General features: G+C 50.9%; 1 protein-coding gene and 1 long non-coding RNA gene across 2 annotated transcripts in view; both read left to right on the forward strand.

Annotated features, from left to right (window-relative positions):
* Window positions 1-2477: 2477 nt before the first annotated feature.
* Window positions 2478-19366, forward strand: part of IGSF21 (immunoglobin superfamily member 21) — an 80141-nt gene continuing 63252 nt past the window's right edge. The window contains exon 1 of the mRNA XM_048048704.2: window positions 2478-2649. Coding sequence (XP_047904661.2) covers window positions 2493-2649 — 157 coding nt within the window. The 5' untranslated portion in view covers window positions 2478-2492. The remainder of the gene's footprint in view (window positions 2650-19366) is intronic.
* LOC125180147 (uncharacterized) lies at window positions 3878-11168 on the forward strand. The gene is made up of 3 exons (XR_010826341.1): window positions 3878-4776; window positions 6111-6235; window positions 9448-11168. It is a non-coding gene; the product is annotated as an uncharacterized lncRNA (long non-coding RNA).

Consider the following 19366-nt stretch of genomic DNA (forward strand, 5'->3'; position numbering starts at 1 on the left):
TGGTGTGGACTTGGAGAAGGTTTTTTTTTTCATCTCTTTCACCAAGAAAACTTTAAAAGCTGATATCTCTGCTGAGTTTCATAGGAAAGGGGATTTTTTTAGTAAATGTTTTTAACTGAGCTGCTGGAGGCAGGGTGTGAGCAGATGTGAAGACAGCAGAAGCAGGAGCAGGGCAGCAGTCCATGCGAACACATTTGCAGCCCCAAACACCCCTAATTTGGGCAGTTTGACCCCACACATAACACAGGCTTGGATTTTCCCAGACCAGCCTTGCTTTGGACAATTGCTCTTCATCAGAATGCCCTGGGGTTATTTGGGGAGGCTCAAAACTCCCCACAAAAACAATTTCCCAGTGCAGGAGCATGGCAACATTGCACCCCCTGGCCCCTGCTTTGCACTGGCTCCTGCGCCCTTGCAGAGGCTTTGCTTCCTGTTACATGTACTAAAATTAAATTAATTAATTAAGTAAAACCCCAATTTATGTCCTGCTTGCGATGTTCAGGGGGGAATCTGCCTTTGCTGCACCTCCTTGCACAGAACACACATGCACTGGGATAAACCCATTTGACCTTCCCCGCGTTTGGCCGTAATGACAGTTATCCTCCATCATTGCTTGGAAATAACTCGCCGTCATTACGTGCCTTCTTGCAATTTTCCCCCATTTACCCGATGGGCTAGCTGGGCGTGGATGGGATGTAATGGCTTTATTTTATTTTATTTTATTTTATTTTATTTTTCTCCCTTCTTTGGCTCATGTAGGGCAGCGGAGGTTGCTTAACCCTTTGTGGGCCCCTGGGGTTTGCAATTTCCATCCCATAACGTGATGCTCTGGCTCTTCCCACCCTACTCCACCATCAACTTCTGCTGTTTTGTGCAGCCTCAAATGACCCCAGGGCTCCTGGCCTCAGTTAAAGTTTCTCTTTGGGAACAGCTCCTGCGCGTTGTTTTTTTTTTTTTTCCCCTTTTCTGAATAAATTTGCAACAGGGTCCAGGAGTGAAAGAGAAAAGCTGCAAGCAGCAAAAAAAAAGAGATTTCTTTCTCTTTAAGACTATAATCCCCTGAGATGGAGCAGTGCAACTGTCGACAGGATGGGATGCTGCTGCAGATGAATTAAGCACTTTTTTGGGGGTATATTCAGTAGCCTGGGGGTGTTGCAGCCCCCAAACCAGCCTGCTTTTGGCTAATGTGGTGCCTTGCTCAGAACTGCCCTTGCTGCTGGGCTTACCCCCTGCCCTGAATGTATTTACTTCAAGGGCTTTCTTGGTGAATGACTTGCTTGAAGTTGCTCCTGGATTTGCCCCATCTGTAATGTTCCCATTATGCAGACAAGGGGAAAGAAAAAAAAAAAAAAAAAAAGGGCCTTCCCAAAAGGCACATAAATGCTGAAAATCTCACTCATTGAACTCATAAAGTGATCCAGCAAAGCACTTAAGCACCTCCGTGGTGATGCTAATGCCGCTGCTGCAATTAGCAAGGACTAAATACATAAATTGCTGCTGGATCTGGCCATTGTCCCCTCTCCGCTGCTCCACTTGCCGAATTACAGCTGCCCAAAAATGAAGCCACTCTCCTGAGCGGGAACAGGAGCACATCCTCATGCCCAAGAGCAAGGCTGCCCTTGTTTTACAGCCTGACCTATTTGTTTCCTCCTGTTGAACAAGGCGAGCATCGTGCTCCTATTTACGTTGGTGTCACTGAGGCGGTGACACGAGTCGGAGCCAGCCTGGGGAAATGAACAACAAAAAAAAATCTCTGTTAATAAAGTGCCGGGCGTGCTTGGTTGGCAAATGTTGGCTTTATTTCAGCCAAACATAGCAATATGGTATTTTTTTATTTCGCGAAGGGGAGGTGGGTGGGTTGCAATGCAGCAGGGAGGGAGAAAAATTTATTTTATTTTATGCAAGAAAATTCCTTAGGTTTCCTGCTCCCCTTTATAGTGCTGAGACGGAGGGGGGGGGGAGAAGCACGCTGCCTGTTAGGCTCTCTGCACAGTTCCCTGCTTTATCCCCATTTACGCTGGATTTGTCCCTTTGCTGTGCTGGGCACCTTGAATTTGTGTGCTGTGCTCTCCTTGACCTGCCGGCTGCAATATTGGGGAAAAGAGCGGCTGAATGATGACCCCCCTGATCCCTGCACCCAGCTGGAGGAGCTGAGCCCCATGTGGGGCAGGTTCGGGTGCTGGGTTTGAGCTCTGCAGGAGCTGGAAATCCTCCACGGGGCGTCGGCAAACAGCAGGGCGCGGGTCCTGCTGCGGAGCAGCCGAGCTTTGCACCTTCCCCTTGGTCTTCATATTTTCCTCGTGGTGTTTTTGGTGGTTTTTTTTTGGTCTTTTCCTCCTCGTTTTTGCACTTTCCCCTGGTCTACAGGCAGCCTGGGGTAGGGGTTGCAGCTCGTTGCCCCCAGCTGTGGCCATCACCTGCGGCTCCCTGGGGCTGGGCGGGTGGCAGAGGCTCTTGCTGTTGGTGCCCTGGGGCTTTTTTCCCCCAAATTCATGGTGTGTGCTGCTTTGGGAGAGAGGAGAGGTAGAGTGTGGTCCCAGCCTGCTTTACCCTGCGCCCTGGAGGAGACAAAGTCCTGGTGTACTCTGTTTTGGAGAGGGGAAGCTGAGGCCTTCACCCACGGGAGCCTCCCAAGGCCATGGATTCCTGGTACGTTCCTCTAAAAAAACTAGTATTATTTAGGACTGGGGTCTTTTGGAGAATTTTGTGAGTGGGATTTTTTTTTTGTACGGCTTTTTGTCACATATGAATTTGAGAGAGGGGCCTGTGCTCTGCAGGGCCTTTGGAGAAGGTGAACGTGAGGAAGGAGGGTGTGCTTTGACCCTTACCTCGCTGGGATGGTTTTTAGCATTGCCCGTATGTCCTGCTGCCTTCCAGTCCCTACAGCTGCTGCTGGTGGGATTGTTTTTAGCATTGAAGCATTAAACATGGGGAAAAGGCAGTAGAAATCAGCACTGAAGGGCTTTCCAACCTGAGCCAGGGGTGGGGCTGACCCTGTTCTTTGCAGCCCTAAAACAATCCCCGTGGCTGCTCGGCATCCCAGGGCGAGGGCTTTTCCCCTGCAATTCCTGGCAATGATGTAAACAGGGCTGTTGCTGGCAATTTTTGGTTGCCGCGCTCAGTATTTTGCGATCCCCAGCTGCCATCCATAGGTCTGGGGTTGTTCTCTTCCTACGGGGCTTGGCTGGGGTCAGTGTTAGGGGTTTCAGGCCGCCTGCCGGAGCTGCTCCGCACCTCCCAGCCTGCTCCCCAGCTTTTCAGAGCCGCTCGAATACATCCTTCGCCTGTGGTGCCTGGTGGATGGGGCACAGGAGGGGCCGGGGCCAGGTGGGGTGGGAGGACACGTGTGCCCTGCTACGTTTTGTGGCAGTGCCATATGCCTGGCTGTCACCTGGGGGCATGTTTCTCATGAATGTGAGGCGTGTGTATTGGATTTGGGGGAACAAGCTTGAAATAGGGTCTGTGGTGGCTGTGGGTCATTCCCACGTCCCATCCAGCACGAGCTGTTGCACCATGATCAAAGCCTGGTTCCGGAGTCAAGCCCTGAACCCCCAGACCTGCGGTTTGGGTTCCCCTACACCCTATAATACTAATATCCTGCTTTTGGGGCTCTGCTGTACTTCACCCTCCTGCCTGGCCTGATGAGCAGCTTCATTGGCAGGTGAAGTACTTGGGGCGCTGCGCCGTGCTCGGCCTTCACTCTTGACCTCAATACTCGAGGGAGCATCGGGTCCTGTCCTGCTCGGCACCCCTTGGCCTCATCCTGCAGCCTTGCCTTGCTCTCAGGGCTCCAACAGGTGAGCACCAGCTCTCCCATGCCCTGCTTGTGGTGCCTTGCACCAGCCCAGACCTGCCACGCGTGCAAAAAAAACTTGCAGCAACTGGGGGAGGGGGAGGCTGGGTAAGAGGAAGACCACCCTTTTGGACCCAGTTTCATAATCCAGTCGCCAGGCAAGGTGCAAACGTGGTGCAAAACTGATTTATTTTTTTTTTCTATGAAATTCACGGCAGGACAGGGAAACAAAGAGGTGGCTTTGCTAAGCAGTGCTTAAGCAGGGCCCGGTGGGATGGAGCTCGGCTCATTGATTGCAGCGGGTGTTTCATGTGCAAGCCTCTTGCCTTTGAAAACTCGATCAAAGAGGCAGGTCTGCTCTGCGGCAGGGGGATTTGCTTTGCCTAGAGGTCTCTTTTACCAAGAATTTACTTGTTGGGACTTTTACCAAGCCAACGTGTAAAGTGCAGCAGGCGCAGGGCGTTGTCTCACTACGCATCAGGGCTCCTTGTGTTTGCATGCTGGTGCACCCTTCACCAGCCTCTGATTTGTAACTTAAAGGCTTGAATATTGGGCTGCTAGGGAGAAAAATGGTGCATTTTCTGCAGATTTAGGTCCCTTCTTCTCTGCCTGCTGGCAATGCAAGCTATTGCTCCTGGACTGGAGAACACCCTGGGGAATAGACAGCCAGGAACCAGCCGTGCCATTTGGAGCTATTGCTTCAAGCTTAATTTGTTTCCCTAATGCACATGAGGGTAAATGGAAAGAAACGTAGCAGTGCGGGTTTGCAGAAGGAAAGTCACAGGACTTCTGCAAATGGGGAGGGAAGAGTAACAGATGGGGGAGTCCTGAGGTCTCTGTAAGCTGATGGAGGCATTATGACATCATGTGCACAATTAGTGTTTTTTTTTTCCTAAACAGCAGGGTGCTGGGGAACTGGGTGTACTGGGGACTTAATGCAGGCTGGTGTCAAACTTATCCAAACTACGTGGCCTGGCTTAAGGGTAATACTTTGAGGAAAAAAGCTAAAGCTATTTTTCCTGAGAAGATAACTGTCCTTCTTCAGTGCCATTTGTATGTCTCTTTGCAAATCTGCATTATCAAGTTATTTTTCCTCTCCCGCTTCTCATCCTGCCACTGACGGAGCAGGACAGCAGAATTGTGGGGCCAGCTGCCCTTTCCTCCCCATTTATACTGCCTGTGCCCATTGATCCCCTCTGTGCTTTCCTCTTCTTCTCTTCCCCTTTATCTCTCCCAAACGCCATGTACTGTGCTGCTAGATCAGCAGGGGCACAGGTACGCAGGCATGGGTGGAGTTAATTTACAGGCAGCTGTTCTCATCTCACCCTTGACCGCGAACATCTCTATCAGCGCTTGCACCCTAGGATTTGCAGTGCCCTGCCTTGTCTGCTTTCTCCCCTTCTGTAGTTTAAGTGTTTTATACCAATGCCCCTCGGTTCCTGGACTGAATTGCTCACTTCAAGTACTAACTGGGTGATGGCAGGAAATAAATGCAAGAACCAGGCTTTTAAAGAGGGAAAGAAAGCGTTATTTCATTAAATTAAAATCCAGCAGTGTAAATACACTTTTGTTATCAGCCAGGAAAGTGCAGACAAGGCAAAAGTGTCTTTTAAATATGAGCGTGCCTTTATCTGGAGGTCTGCACGCAGAGCCGGGGGGGGAATGGGAATTGTGGCTGTCAGAGCTGGTGCTGCTGCAGCGTGGGGAAAGCAGTCTCCACCAGGGCTTTCTCCTATGGGGTCTGGGAAAATATGGATGTTCCCATACTTGTCCATCTCCCTGGTGCTGAAGGAAAAGCAAGCATTTGGCGTTGCTCAAGGTGGCTGCAGAATGATGCTATGCTTTAATTTAGGTGCAGTTTGGGAGTCGTGTTGTTTGTGGGGTGTTTCCAGCCTCCTTCAGCTCTTCCCTTTCCCTTTCGCCCTCTGCATTTTGAGTTTTTTTGCCGCTCCATCTCGATGGCTGCAGTTGAGCGAGGAGGAGCTCTCTCCCTGCTGCAGTTGTAAATGTGGCTGTGGCGGTGATATTACCACCGGGGCTGGAGGTGATGGCTGGGCTGTCTGTCTGTCTGGGTAGAGACGTCAGGGTCTGGGAGCTCGGGAAGGCGGAGAGAGAAACCAGGCTGCTTCCCCTTCCCCACCTGCATTACCTGCTGCTGTTTTGGTTGCCTCGGGGGGCATCTCTGGTGGGACAGACTTGCCTTCTTTGCCCATCTAGCCACCTGACCCCATCTTGCTCCTGGGTTTTGGGTTCCCCATTGAATGTGGGCCGGTTGCAACCATAACAAACGCTCCATAAAGATCTCTTCCCAAAGCAGAGCCGGCCCCGGGGCACCGTCTGGGTGCAGGATCCGTGCCAGCCGGGAGTGGAGAAGGGCTGCTTTGCCCAGCCTGCTTCTGGGGGAAGAAATAAACAGTCCCTTTGGATGCGCCGCTTCATGCGGTAAGTGGGTTAGCGGCGGCTTGGTGGGAATTAGCTGGGCTGGGAGATAACAAGGAAGAACAGCTGCACGCAGAGGGTCTCCCCGTTTATCTTCCAGCTCGGGTGCGTTTTGGTTGAATTCCCAAGGTTTTCTCTGCAATCACAAGGGGGAGAAACTTGCATCTCTCTTCCCAAAGCCTGAGACGCTGGCGTGATGATGAGATGCCGGGAGCTGAAGCCTTAAAAACATCGTAATCACGAGAGCTGTCAAACAGCGCATTAAAGTAAAGAATTACAAGCGTGGAGAGTTCCCAGCTCCGCGCACTTTTTAGCTTAAAACAATTTTTCATACCAAAAAAAAAAAAAAAAAAAAACAAACAAACACAGATTCAATAGATTGTTACCGGCTCCACTCACAACCCTTTTTACGCCTAAATAACCCCTTAAAAAAATTCATTAAAGTCTTATTGCGGTGCCTGAGCCATTGTGCTGAAAGTGAGCTGGGCTGCATCGATGTGTTCAGGAGGATGCAGAGTCAGCGGCGAGGTGGGGGCTTGCAGGCATTGCCAGGAGAAAGGCAAGAGGGGGGTGCAGGGGGCAAAAGGGCCAGAAGGTTTGGTCCTGAATGGGTTTGCGGGGGTTTCCAGCCTGTTCATAGCCCCAAGCCTGCCCCATAACGTCTGTCTGCATGCGCAGCGCCCGAGGACCAGCGCGTCCCCTGTCAGAGAGCAGGGATGCCACTGCACTCAGTCAGGAGGGAAAAGCTGGGGTTTGGGGCATTTCTAAGCCATAATGGATCTTTCTCCAAGTCTTTGTGGTCACAGAGCAGAACAACGCGATGGCAGAAAGCCTCAGACATGTTTGGAAGCTGTTAAATTTCTGAAAACAATCTTTTGATTTGGGAGGAAGGAGAGCAGCTTAAACGCTGTCGGTGTGTTCGAAAGGTTTTTCCGCCGAGTGCCTTTGTACAGGTGGGGAAGGGTGATTGACTGACAGCAGCGTTACTTTGAAGACGTTTTCGAGTGATTGCAATAGATTTTTATGTTCCGAAATTGTCAAAATGGAGCAGCTTTGTAGTCGCAAATGATTTGCTTTGGAAATCTAAGCCGGTTATGGGAGGAAATTGAAATCATGAATGCGCAGGACAGTGCCAGGAGCTAGCATGCCTCTAAGTGATGCAAATCCATCACCCACCGGGGCCCTTGGTGCACGGCTGGCCTTACCCGAAGGCTCACGGGTGACCCTGCACCCTCTTCTCAGGGCTGCTTCAGGTGACGACGGCGTCTTCCTGACACCAAAAGCCCTGGCTCGGTGTGTGTGTGGCCTTTTGGTCTCCACGGGTGGCAGCATTGTTGGCAAATGTCCCGGGGAGGTGGCTGCTTCCCCGCAGGTTGCGCACCCAGCCTGGTTATCTATGTCTCAGTTTGGGGACGTTTCTGGTCATGGCAGGGCTGGGAGCAGTGTCAGCCGTGCCATTCCATCCCCCTGCAGCCGTCCAGCTTTGCTGTGCATTGCCCATTCCTGTGGTTTTATTTTATTTTATTTTTTTGCATGAGATGCATTTACTAGTGCTGTTTGTAAGCCTACTTGGGGGCAGTAGCCATGCACTTACCTCCTGCACCAGGATTTTGCCCCAAAAACGTTTTCCTCTCCTTTTCCCAGCAGAAAGAGGTTTGCTGGTGCTCTGAGAGCTGAAAATTGCCTGCGTTGTGCTTGCACCACGAACAATGATGACACCAGAGCTGATGTGGGAAACTCCCAACTTGTAACTTTCCCTGTTCTGGTGGGGGCAAAAAAAAATCTGTGAAATCCTGCAAATTGGCTCATGTTTCACTAGAAAGGGGTGAGCAGCAGCGACAACGGCCCTTTTGCCAATGCTATTGGGTTTCTGCACGTGATTTTGGGGAAGAGGTGGCTGAAAGTGGTGCATTGAGGGGGGAAGTTTTGCATTGCTGAGCCCATTAGTTTCTCTTGCTTTACAATGAAAAATGTCTCTAGTTTAAAAAATAAAATAAAATGGAATGTCTTTTGGATAAATGATCTGGGAAAGAGTAAGAAATAACAATCTTTCTTAACAGATGCACTATCGTTGAGCTGGTGGTTTGTGAGCAGGAAAAATGGCAAAATTTGCTAAACAGGGCTCAGAAGGTCACACTGGAGGTTGCTCCCATCCACATGCCGAGGAAGGCTGCTCATGCATCAGAAATGCTGGCAGAAATCATTGGGAAGACATTACAGCCCCAAACCACGAAGCCAGGCAGCAGCAACGATCTGCCTGCTTTTGTTTTGCCCCAAAGTCTCAGCTCCCCCCACAGAAAGCTCTGTGCAACTGGGCCCAAGAGAGGTGATTTAGTGTTCAGCCCTTGGAAAGGCTCCTGGGTCAGCCCGAGCATCTCTCTCTCCTGCTCAGCCTCTGATTTCTGGGAAGGAAAGAAGGGGAGAAATAATCCTCCCCATTTAAGGGATAAACCTGTTAATGGGGTCAGGGGCTTCAGGAGGACACAGGCACACCATGGGATGTGCAGATGCTGCAGTGCAGCCCCTATCCCTGCCCGCACCAAGGTCATTAACGACACTTTAGAAGCATCCTTCCTCTCTGTGTATGCTAAAGAAATGGGGAAAATAAATGAAAACGAAATGTGAGGCTCTTGAGTACAAGTGGTGCTAGGCGAAGCCCCTTTCGAGGCTGTTTTCCTCCATCTCGAGTGCGTGGGATTTGCACGGCTGTTGGCTGTGCCCGCTCTGCGTGATGTGGATTTAAATGGCTTTGGGGAGAGGAGAAGTTTGGGGGTGAAGTGCTAAGATCTGGAGAATAATAAAGGGCTGGTGCTGCCTGGGGCACTCTACCCATCACGTTACATCTCTCCTTTCCACCTCATCCCATGCCTGTCCATTTTTAAAAATTTTTTTTTGTCCAATATTTTGCAGACATCCTTGTGCTGCACTTAGTGCCAGTAACCCCACAAAAATAAGAGAGATTTCCTTGTGGGAAGGGAAAACTTTGCTTGTGTCGGAGCATCACTGTTTGGAGCCAGTGTAAACGCTTTTTCCCAGCCAAGAGCTGCTTTATTTCCACGTTCTTTACCATTATTTAACCTTTTTCTCTGTTCTTCGGCGACATAGCTGTTTGTCAAATACATTTCACCATGCTCTGCTCTGACACTGCTGGATGTCACGGATGGCCTTAAGGCTGCATTTTCCTGTCCTCAGTGAGGCCACCTCTCCTTTTCCAGGTGACAACCCCCTTCCCACCCAGCTGCCTGTGTGCAGAAGCAGATTTTGGGCCACGGGATCCCCGCTCCAGCGACGCCGCGTCCTGCTGCACATCTTGCGCGTGAATTATTCACGCCGCTCGCAAGCTGCTCCGTGCAGCCCGGAGTCGTCCTGCGGTTGATTTTAAGGCATGGTGACAGGTCGAGGACTGGATCAGTAGCGTTAATACACGAGCACGGGGCACGCGGCGCCAGCGGAGCAGATGTCGGGTAAGTCACAGCGTGTTAACGCTGCGATGAGGCATCGCGGTGACGCTGCTGAGATGATGCCACCTTGGAGAGCAAACGGGGCGTAGTGGCAATTAAGGATGCTCCACGCTGCTTCTCCCATGAGCATCTCCATCGGTTCTGTTAAACCTCGTCCAAGACCCGCTCCGGGATGCTGCTGGAGATGGGATGCTCTTTGCCTGGTTTTTGGTGCCTGGAGTGAAGTTGTCGGTACCCGTGCAGGTTGTGCCTCTTTTCTCAAAGATCAGCACAGAGAAATAAATGCCTTCAGGGTGCCATTAGCTTGTGCTGGTGTAAAGCAAGAAAGCAAAGATAAAGGATGTCTCCTTTTTTCCTCCTTGACTGTTAAGGTGGTGAAGGTCATGGCCAAGATGTGAATACCTAAAAAACATCTCGGGTGGTGAAGATGAAGCCCACCTTGGGTTTCAATTTGGTTGGATGCCAGACTGGCCAGAAAGTCAGGAAGAAAAAGGCCTGATCCCTTTGCTGCCTGCAAGCTGCCTTACCCGACTTGCACCTTTGCAAGGAGTGAGTCAACTGGAAGCAAAACCTTGGACTTGGGTTCAAAGCCAAAATCAGGTTCTGTCACCGCCAAGCTCAGAGATGTTTGTGGGGTCTTTGCTCCCATCGTAGCACGGGGGTTCTCTTTGCAGCCTTCCCACCCTGCCAAAAAAGCAAACAAATAAACAAACAGGCAAACAAACAACAAAAACCCAACCCCCAAAACAACGGGGTTACTTGAAACCTCACGCAGGATGGCTGCATTTTTTTCCAGCTCCTTTGCAAGGGCCGGGATCCCATCTGCAGTGGGAAATGGGTGGCGTGCTCACCCACATGCAGGGGCCCCTTCAGCCTCTCCAGTTGCTTTTGGGGGTGCCCGCAGAGGTCCCAGGGTCTCGCTGGGGGCCGAGGCAGCTTTGCACCTGGCAGGAAGGGATTCGAGGAGGCGGCAGCAAAAGCTCAGCCAGCATGCCAAAATCCTCATTAATTGCATGAGCTTGGCAGTATATAAATACGAAACTTGGACAAAGAGAGCTTTTTTTTTTTTCTGTCTGTTCCCCCTGTCGCCAAAGTACAATCAATTTCTCCAGAGTAAGTAAGAGCGTCTATATATAGCCATGGGGAGATGCTGAAGTGTTGCAAAAGGCTCTGCTCAGGCGGCAGTGTGCACTCACCAGGCGTGGAGGAAAACCCCCAGGAGCTGGGAACGTGGGGCTCAAGTCCCTTTTCTGTGTACACTGGCTCTGTGAAGGCGGCTGTGCATCCTCCAGCACCCAAGGCGATGCCTCTTCGCTCTGCTATAGGAAGATAAAGGAGCCCAACAGCTCCTGGTTTGAAGGAAGTTGAAGGGTACTTTTTGCTTTTTTTTTAGTTTTCAAAAAGGATTTTTATTTAAAATGGTTATCTATGAAAAGCAGGAGCCCGTAAGAGGGTTAATGACTCGGTCACTGGTTCCCCGCGAGCCAGCAATAACCTGATAAATCGCTGAGTACACTCAGGCTCGCATCGCCCGAGTCCCAGCTCAGGCTATTTCCTGTGTGGTGGAGACCTCTGAGTAGGTCATTACTGCCTAATTACTGCCTAAACGCTCTCATTTGTCCTCCCGTTGTCAGCCCGGCCACGGCAGAGGTTCCTCCTGGCCTCCTGTGTTTCTCAGACCTTAAAAAAAAAATGGTGAAGAAAGATAGAAGCAAGGCTTTTTTTCCCCCATATTGCAAAGAAAACTCCTTCCACTCCAGCATGTGCTGGCACCCGGCTTTTTCCTTCGTTACAAGCCAGGGATGAGCACGACGCATCTTGGGTGCTTGCAGCAGAGCTCGTCCCTTCTCCTTGCCTCTGCTGTTGCATTTGGTGGCTTGGTCGTGAGCACCCATCGCTTGCTCCTGCAGCCGAAAGCACGGCCACTTCAGCATCTTCCCCAGCCTCGGGCTGTGTGGGCAGAGCGTCAGGCTTCGGGTGCGTCCTGGAATTTGTTTTCTCTTTCCTTTTATTCCCACCCCCCCACACACCCCGGTCCCTCTCTCCTCGCTGCTGTTTTTCTGCTCGCGGCCCTGGTTGTCGTCGCTCGGTGACAAGTTGATGAAAGCTGCTCCAAAAAGAGGGTGAGGAGACAGATTGGTGCGGAGAGGAGGAGGAGGAGGGAGGGGAGAAAGGCCGAGGCGTCGAGATGCCACTTGGCTGCCGATGTTATTTGACTGCATCTCTTCCGTGCTTAAGCGCACGCTGTGACTAATCCCCTCCTCCATTTGCGGTGCCTTTTCCTATTTTTATATATATATGTTAAATTTTACGCATCTTAAATTTATATATATATTTGTTAAATATATAATATGTGCATCTCTCTATATATATATGCGCAAGTGGCACCCATATGATGTGGGGACAGGACAGACCTGGCTCTGGGCCGATCCCTTACTCATGGCAAAATGCAGCACAAGTGTAGCCAACAGGGCTGCTGCAGGTAAAATACCAGGAAAAATAGATTTATTTTTTTCCTGAAAATATTGTGAGTTTTCCTTCTTCCCTCCTCCCCGAGACAGTAAGAGCTTTGCAGGCCAAGTTAAAGCTTTTTTTTTTTTTTTTTTTTAAATTAATAACTAAGTTCTTTGTGTAAGCTCAGCCATGGAAAATGGTTTTTAGGACCCAACAGTTTTGGGGTTTCTAGCAGTGGGGCAAAACCTGCAGGGAACTGCAGTCAGGTCCATGGAATTATTCTCCTTATGCTTTCCTTGGAAATGGCTCGGTGCGATGCTTTTGCAAAGGGTTGGGTTTCTCTCGGCACGGGAGCGGGAGGCAGATGAAGCAGAGAAATGCAGCTTATCGTACTTCTTTTTTTTTTTTTTCCCCCTTTCTTCTTACCTTGCACTTCCTCCAAGCTGTCGTTGGCAGCAGCCTCCTCCCCAAAGGCAGCGGCACCTGTCTCCAGGATTATTTTTACAATCTCTTTTTGGCAGCGGCGTCTCCTCCCGCACAAAAGCCTTTCCTATAAATAACTCCCGGCTGCGCTCACTCCCCCTCCCTCTGCGTCACTTCATCTTGCCTTCATCTATCCCTGGGCTGCGGGGACGAGTTGTTTCCAGAGCCCAGAGCAGGACTTCGTCTTATCCACCGCCCTCGTGAGCGCTTGGAATGGGCTGCATCCGAGGCTTGTGTGGGATACCCTGTCACTGGTTCACGTGAGGAATACAGCGCCTTGATTATCTCCCCCAACCCCGTTATTACGTTATTACTAAATTAGTGTAGATGCATTCCCTCTCTTTGCATCCTCTCTGATGCTCCAAAGGCCGGGCAGCTCCACCCTTAAGCTGTCCCCCCCATCCAGGAATTGCCAAGTCCTGCAATTCTGACCTCCAAAAGGACAAAGCTGAGCTTTTCCTGACGGAGGACGCGCGTTTGGCGCTTTTCAGCCCTTTCTGTCCACCTCAGAGCCTGGCTCGAGTAAGTGAGAGGGGAAAAAGCTGCATCACCCCCTGCACGTGCATTGTGAAAGTGACCCCTTGCCCCACGGGAGTATTTTGGATTTTGCACGTAGGATAAATCCGGATTCAGGCCCTGGAAACATTGCACTGGTTACCCACACCTCCACCCTGTGGTGCCAAAAATCGAGGGCAGACAAAAGGCAAATGCCCTGGGGAGGGGCACGAAACCTCCCATGGGTTGCAACCGTGGTTTTTATTTGGGATTTTTGATGAGATTTGCTGGGAAGGTGGGGGGGCACAGTCGGTAATGAAATGCTGCTCACGCGCCCTAATGAAGTGCCAAAAGACTCGGTGCAGGGCTCACGGCAAATTAGATGTGGATTATTGGAGCAATGAGAATTGAACGACCCGAGATGTTATCAGAGGGGCCGAGTAGGCGTCTCCTTGCCTTACAGCACCCAGCGGCCTGAGTTTAATTACCTGCAGTGGAGCAAAAGGTGCGCCCTCCCCCCCGCCCCATCCCAGAAGTTGCGCTTTTGGGTTGCACGATGCCTGAGTGCGTACCGCGCGTGTTTGCGAGCAAGCAGTGCCGCTTTGTTGCGTTTGCGCACGCTTCAACCTTTCCCCTTCCAGTGCGTCAAGGTGCTAGTCGCATCCTGCTTGCTACAGGGATTGCCCCCTTTCACCTTCGCAGCCTCCCCCCAAATGCCTGTGAGCTCTGCCCCCCGAGGGCAAGTCGGAGCTTGGTGTCCCCTCCGCTGTAACGCGGGCTCAGGGCTCATTAGAACGCCAGCCCCGTCAGCAGAGAACAAGCAGATTTAATTAAACGTAACCTTCCCTTCAGCAAGAAAATAAACCATGTTCTCCTCATAGAACAATTAGTATTTACAGCCCCCCCTTTACGGTGCTTCCTCCCCCCCCCTCACCTTTTTAATACTCTCCTTTATTATCCCTGGCTGGGAACAGGCATCGTTTCATTTCCATAAATTAGCATGGGGAACTGGGGGTGGAGGAAGAGCAAGAAATATAAAGGAAAGAGCAGGGGGAAAACGGATGGGCTGAGGAAGCTCTGGGGACAAGTGATGCTATCAGCCCCCTCCCAGGATGGCGGTTTGGGGGGGGTTTCTCCCCTTTAAGCGACGGCTGGAGCAAAGCTGGGAAAATGCTGTTTTTAAGTAATGAACTCGATAGTGAGGAAGAAACAACGCCTCTCGCCGGCTGGAGGAGGGAGCTGGCAGGAGGAGGTGGGAAACGAGGATTTTTATTTATTTATTTTTTAAAGTTCACCCAGTCCCTGGTGTTTTGCAGGAGATAAAAGCTTTCGGCGGCCTGGGCAGGGAGCCAAAATCCGTGTTTATCTGCACACAGATATAAAATTCGATCTGCGCAACAGCCGCTAATTCCTCTTTGTTCGCGGGGACGACCCGGCAGCGTCTCCGCGCCAAGGAAATGTCAACTCGCTGAAACGCCGGCAGGCACCGCGAGGAAAACCCCTTCGGCAACGCCACCTCCAAGGTCGAGCTTGAGGGAGGGCGTGAGCCCAAACTTGCTGCTTCAGAGGTGTTTTGTGGCCAGGCTGGCGTGTCCTGGGGGTTTCGGTGAATCCCCGTCACACGAGCGTCACCCGGGCAGAGGGGGATGCTGAGCATCGAGGGCCGCGGTGGTCCCATCTATCAGGTGTGCGTCTGGGTGGTGCGAGTGCAACAAGCCAGGTTTATCCTCGTTGGAGGTGTGTTGAGTACGAGTGACTTATGTCCTCATTCGGACATGTGGAAGCGGGTGGGCGAGGCTGGCTCCCAAAGCTGCTCTGCCCTGACCTGAAAAAAAATCCTCTTTAATGTCATCGCAAAGTTGACCTGCTTTGCCGGAAGATTTCACGGCTAATTGCTGTTAATGGATTAGTTTCAAGATCTGGGATCTTGCATTTTATTCTCAGTTTCCAAAGCAGCTATGCTGTCATTGCAGGATGTGCTGGATTCGTCCCCATGGATTCACCAAGCTCCTTGTTCCCCAGTTTTTGGGTCTCAGGCTGGAGCTGGTGCATCAGTGCTGGGGCTCCTCTGGAAGGATGCTGTCGCATCGCCTTCGCGTGATGCCCCCATGTAAAATATTTGCGACCACAAAACATTCATGACTTCTGCTTTTGAGATACCCTTCCAGACATCTGAGCTGGATGTGGCGCTGTGGGCTGCTGCTTTCTTGGGTAGTCTTCCTCCCGATGGAGGTTTCCAGGGGTTAAGAGCTGGGGCCTGGCGCTCAGGGAGCGGTGGGGTGATGCTGCCTCTGCCCCTCAAGCCTGCCTGTTGCCACCAGCTGCCTGTAGCCGAAGCGTCTTTGCATATCTGATGGCTCCATGCAAAGGCGTCACGGACTGCAGTGCACCTCTGGACGAGGACAGGCTGTATCCAAGTCCCATATAACCCTGCTGAGAGGTCCACGCTACCGACGACAACCCGGTGAAAAGCTCCCAGACGAGCAGCTCGGAGGCTTTTCTGTCGCTGCATTAGTTGTTCGCTTCCACTTAAAAAAAAAAAACACTCAGCGGGTGGAAAGTGCTATCAGCACCGTATCTGTTTACTCCCTCATCCCAAGCCGTCAATCAGCTGTCCTGATTATGTAGGTGTGATTGACGGGTGCGTGGAGGTGACATCACGGCTGCTCACAACATCTGGGGAATAATGAGTGGCTTGCGGTGATTGACGCCGGAGAAGGCGCACGGTCACGGCCAAACCCCTGCTCCCAGCAGCATCCCTGGAAGCAAATTCAGTCTGCGAGGTTTGCAGTGGTCCCTTGCTTGTTCCAGTGACGGTTTATGTGTTTTGGCCTGTTCTGAAGACAGGCGGGATGTGTAAAACAGCTGAAACATGTAAAGGGATTTCAGTAGTTATTACAGGAGCACCAGGATTCAATCTGCTCTAACCCGAATGTGAGAAATTCCCAGAAAGCCAATTTAATTGACACGTCTGAATGAGCTTTTAGTTAAAATTGCTTGTAAATGTCATTTTCTTATTTTAAATGACCTCAGCTGTAGACAGCTAACCTGATACTAGCTTTCTGTTGCCCGGCCAGAGCCTTTCCTGTAGATATTTCCATACGGTGATTACCGAAGTCGGCTTCCCCCATCACTTGCAGTCCCACAGTGAAGGGAGCGGAGGGATGTCCTTTGGGAAAAAGGATGCAGACACAGAAATACTTTTAGGGGGGGCTTTTGTGGTCTTCCTCTCCCACTGAGCTATTTTGAGGGGAGGGCAGGGGGCAGGCTCTGGAGCATTTTTTCAGGTTCCCTTTGCTGAATTTCTCTCCTTCCCTAGGAGATTTCAATTTGGGCCATGTATGCCTGGTTAGGTTTTTTTGCACCACCCCCAGAAAACCTGAGCTGGAAGCCCTTAAATACCTTTTGTGTTTTTTTTTTTTTTTATTATTTTTCATCTCTCCAACTGGTGCAATCTCTCAGCATCCCATCCAACGTGTTATCTTTTGACAAGACGTCCCCAGTGACGCCTGGCACTTGTATATGATTGCCCTCGAGGGGACAAGGCTCAGCACAAGCCCCTCTGCTTGCAGATGGAGCCATCTCCCTCTCCTAACCCTCACTAAAGGTGTAGGGCTTTGCATCCACAACTGACTTTTAAACAGGCAATCTGAAGGTGAAAGCAAACGCCCCTGGCCCCACAAGTGTGTCTGTGGGGGTGTTTATAGCAAATTTTCTTTTTTTTTTTTTTTTTAATCTGAATATGAGCCTGCTTTTCCCTGTGGAAACCCAGTCCTCGGGGGCAGTGGCAGAGAGAGAATGAGATTTTTAGAGAGAACCCCCCCCCAGCTCTGCCCGTGGTCCCTGGGGGCACCCGCTGCTCCAGCACAGGGAAGAACACCCACGGGGGAAGAAAAGGGAAAAAACATCAGAAAATGAGGGCTGAGAGCTGAAAGGCTGTAAAACGCTCATTTTTATTTTTATTTATTTATTTATTGGCATGCTGCTGTGCTCAGCATCCCCAAAAATGCCTCATTTTCCCCCCATTTTGCAGGACACCAGCTGGCTTCTCCTGTTGCTGAACTTGCCCTCTTTTTTTTTTTCCCATCTATATGTATTTATATACACACACACCCATCTCTCTGTGTGTGCCTGCAATTTCCCCAACCCTCTCTCCTTTATTTTTTTTTTGAAGTGAGTTGATTTTTTCGCTTGATAATCCTTTGAATGTCGCCTCTCTTCCCCACACAAATCCCCGCAGCTGTTAGGACTTCAAATCCTTCATCCATCAGGAGAGGCAAGGAGCGAGGAGGGCAGCGGGGGGGGGGAGTGAAAAGGTTCGCCTGGCACGCACAAAAGCGGCAGAAGCTGGAGAAAGGCCCCGGTGATGCGGTCGACGCATAAAATGGGGAAAATTTCTGGCACTCGTCATATCATTAATCTGTCTAAAGTGGCTTAGATCTCTTCTGCTTTAATTAACTTATAATTATAATGTGATTTTTTTTTTTTTTCTGCACAAAGCAGGGATGCCGAGGGGCGGGTTCCTTCCGCCCGGCGCTGTCCCCACAGCACCCACATGGTGGCATGGGGACCGGTGGCCCTTTCCTCAGTGGATTTTGAGCAGCCACTGGGGACTCCTGCTCCTAAGCACCTTCCAGAAGGGTGTTCGTCAAGGAAACGCTCGCGGTGGGTTGAGTTTTGGGGTCACAGCTGGCACGAGCAGCGGTTGTACCTGGGAGCTGCTGAGCTCGGTGTGATTTTTGGCACGTTGCAATTTTGCTGTGAAAATGGGATTTCATGAATTGGTCAAATTGCTCAAATGAAAAGGAGGGAAACTGGGGTGAAGCAAATGGAGCTGCCTGAGCATCCCCGAAAACCCTGCACCAAGTGTAGCCCTTTACAAGAGGAACCCCAGGAGGATGGGGACCAGTTCATGTGCATCAGTAGCCAAATGGAGTTTTTGAACCTTATTTTGGGATCTATTTCTGAGTTCCTGCTTTCAGTCTCTGCATCCTCTGATTGCTTTAGGAGCCCGAAGGCAGGTATTTGGCTCTTGCCAGATGAGACACCTCTGCCGTGCGAATTGGTTCCTGTTAGGAAGAACGAATGGGGACTCCAGGGCTGAGGATGAAAACAGAAAAATAAAAGCATCCTTCTTGCAGATGTCAGTGCATTAGCTGTGGGAATGGGAGGGGTGGCACAGTGATGGGTAGTAGGGTTTCATCATCACGTTGGATGTTATCCTTTCAGATGATATATATTCCCCAAAAACTGCTATCAAGCAGCTGCTTTACATCAGTGTCTGTGTCCGTTAAGGGAAAGGGAGTGCGCAGAGATTTTCTTTTTAGCTCGTGCGTTTTTTTCTTTCTTTTTTATTTTTTCTGTTTTTTCCCCACTCATTGGAAGGCTGTCGTTCAGGGGCTGGGTTTTGGTGCAATGGGGAATATAGAAGACAGAGCAAATTTGCACCTCAGTGCTGCCTGTGGAGGTGCAGAGCTGCTTTGTCCTGTTTTTTCCCTCGTTGCCTTTCCTCGTCTGACTGACCTGGTGGGTATTAGAGCAGGAACGGGAGAGGGGAGGCATATGGAGCTGCGTCACCTTCCTACAAAATACGGGGTCACTTAAGCAGCACCTGCTAAATGCAGAGCCCAAATTAAGGCTGGGTTGGGTCTCACTCATCTTCCATAAGATCCATGCCTGCTTTCAGCCCCTAGCACGCCCTTGACACGCTGCTTTCTGCTCCTTTTCTCATTGCCACCGATGCGCGAGCGGTTTCCGCATCCAAATTGCGAATTAGCATAGGTGGTCGAACGAGCGGGTATCGATCTGCTTTGTGCACCTGGAACTTGCTGTGCCTCGAACGGCCCGTGGAGGAGGCAAAGGTGGGCAGGAGAAATAGGGGGCTTAGCAGGTAATGCCCTCGGTGGGCTGTGGCTCACCCTGGCCAGCTCTGCGCGAGGAAAGCCAAACGCATCCCTCCAGAAACCTCTCTGCGTGACCAAGGGCTCAGGGCAGGGCCGTTCCCTCAGCATCCCTTGCTGCTTGCAAACTCCTGAAGTCGAGAACTATCAATGCTGCCTATTCAAAGTGCAACCTCACAGCTGGGGCATCCATCACATCACATAATCCCCATCCTCGCGTGTTAGAAAAATAAATCGTAACTCCTGTGTTTCTCCAGCTGTCCTCCTCCCTGCAATGAGCACGTGGGCCTGCCGGATGCGCTCAAAGCTGGTAGCAATAGTGAGAGGCTGTGATTTGGTTG

The sequence above is a fragment of the Anser cygnoides genome, chromosome 23 (genome assembly GCF_040182565.1).
Source record: "Anser cygnoides isolate HZ-2024a breed goose chromosome 23, Taihu_goose_T2T_genome, whole genome shotgun sequence".
Taxonomy (NCBI): Eukaryota; Metazoa; Chordata; class Aves; order Anseriformes; family Anatidae; genus Anser; species Anser cygnoides.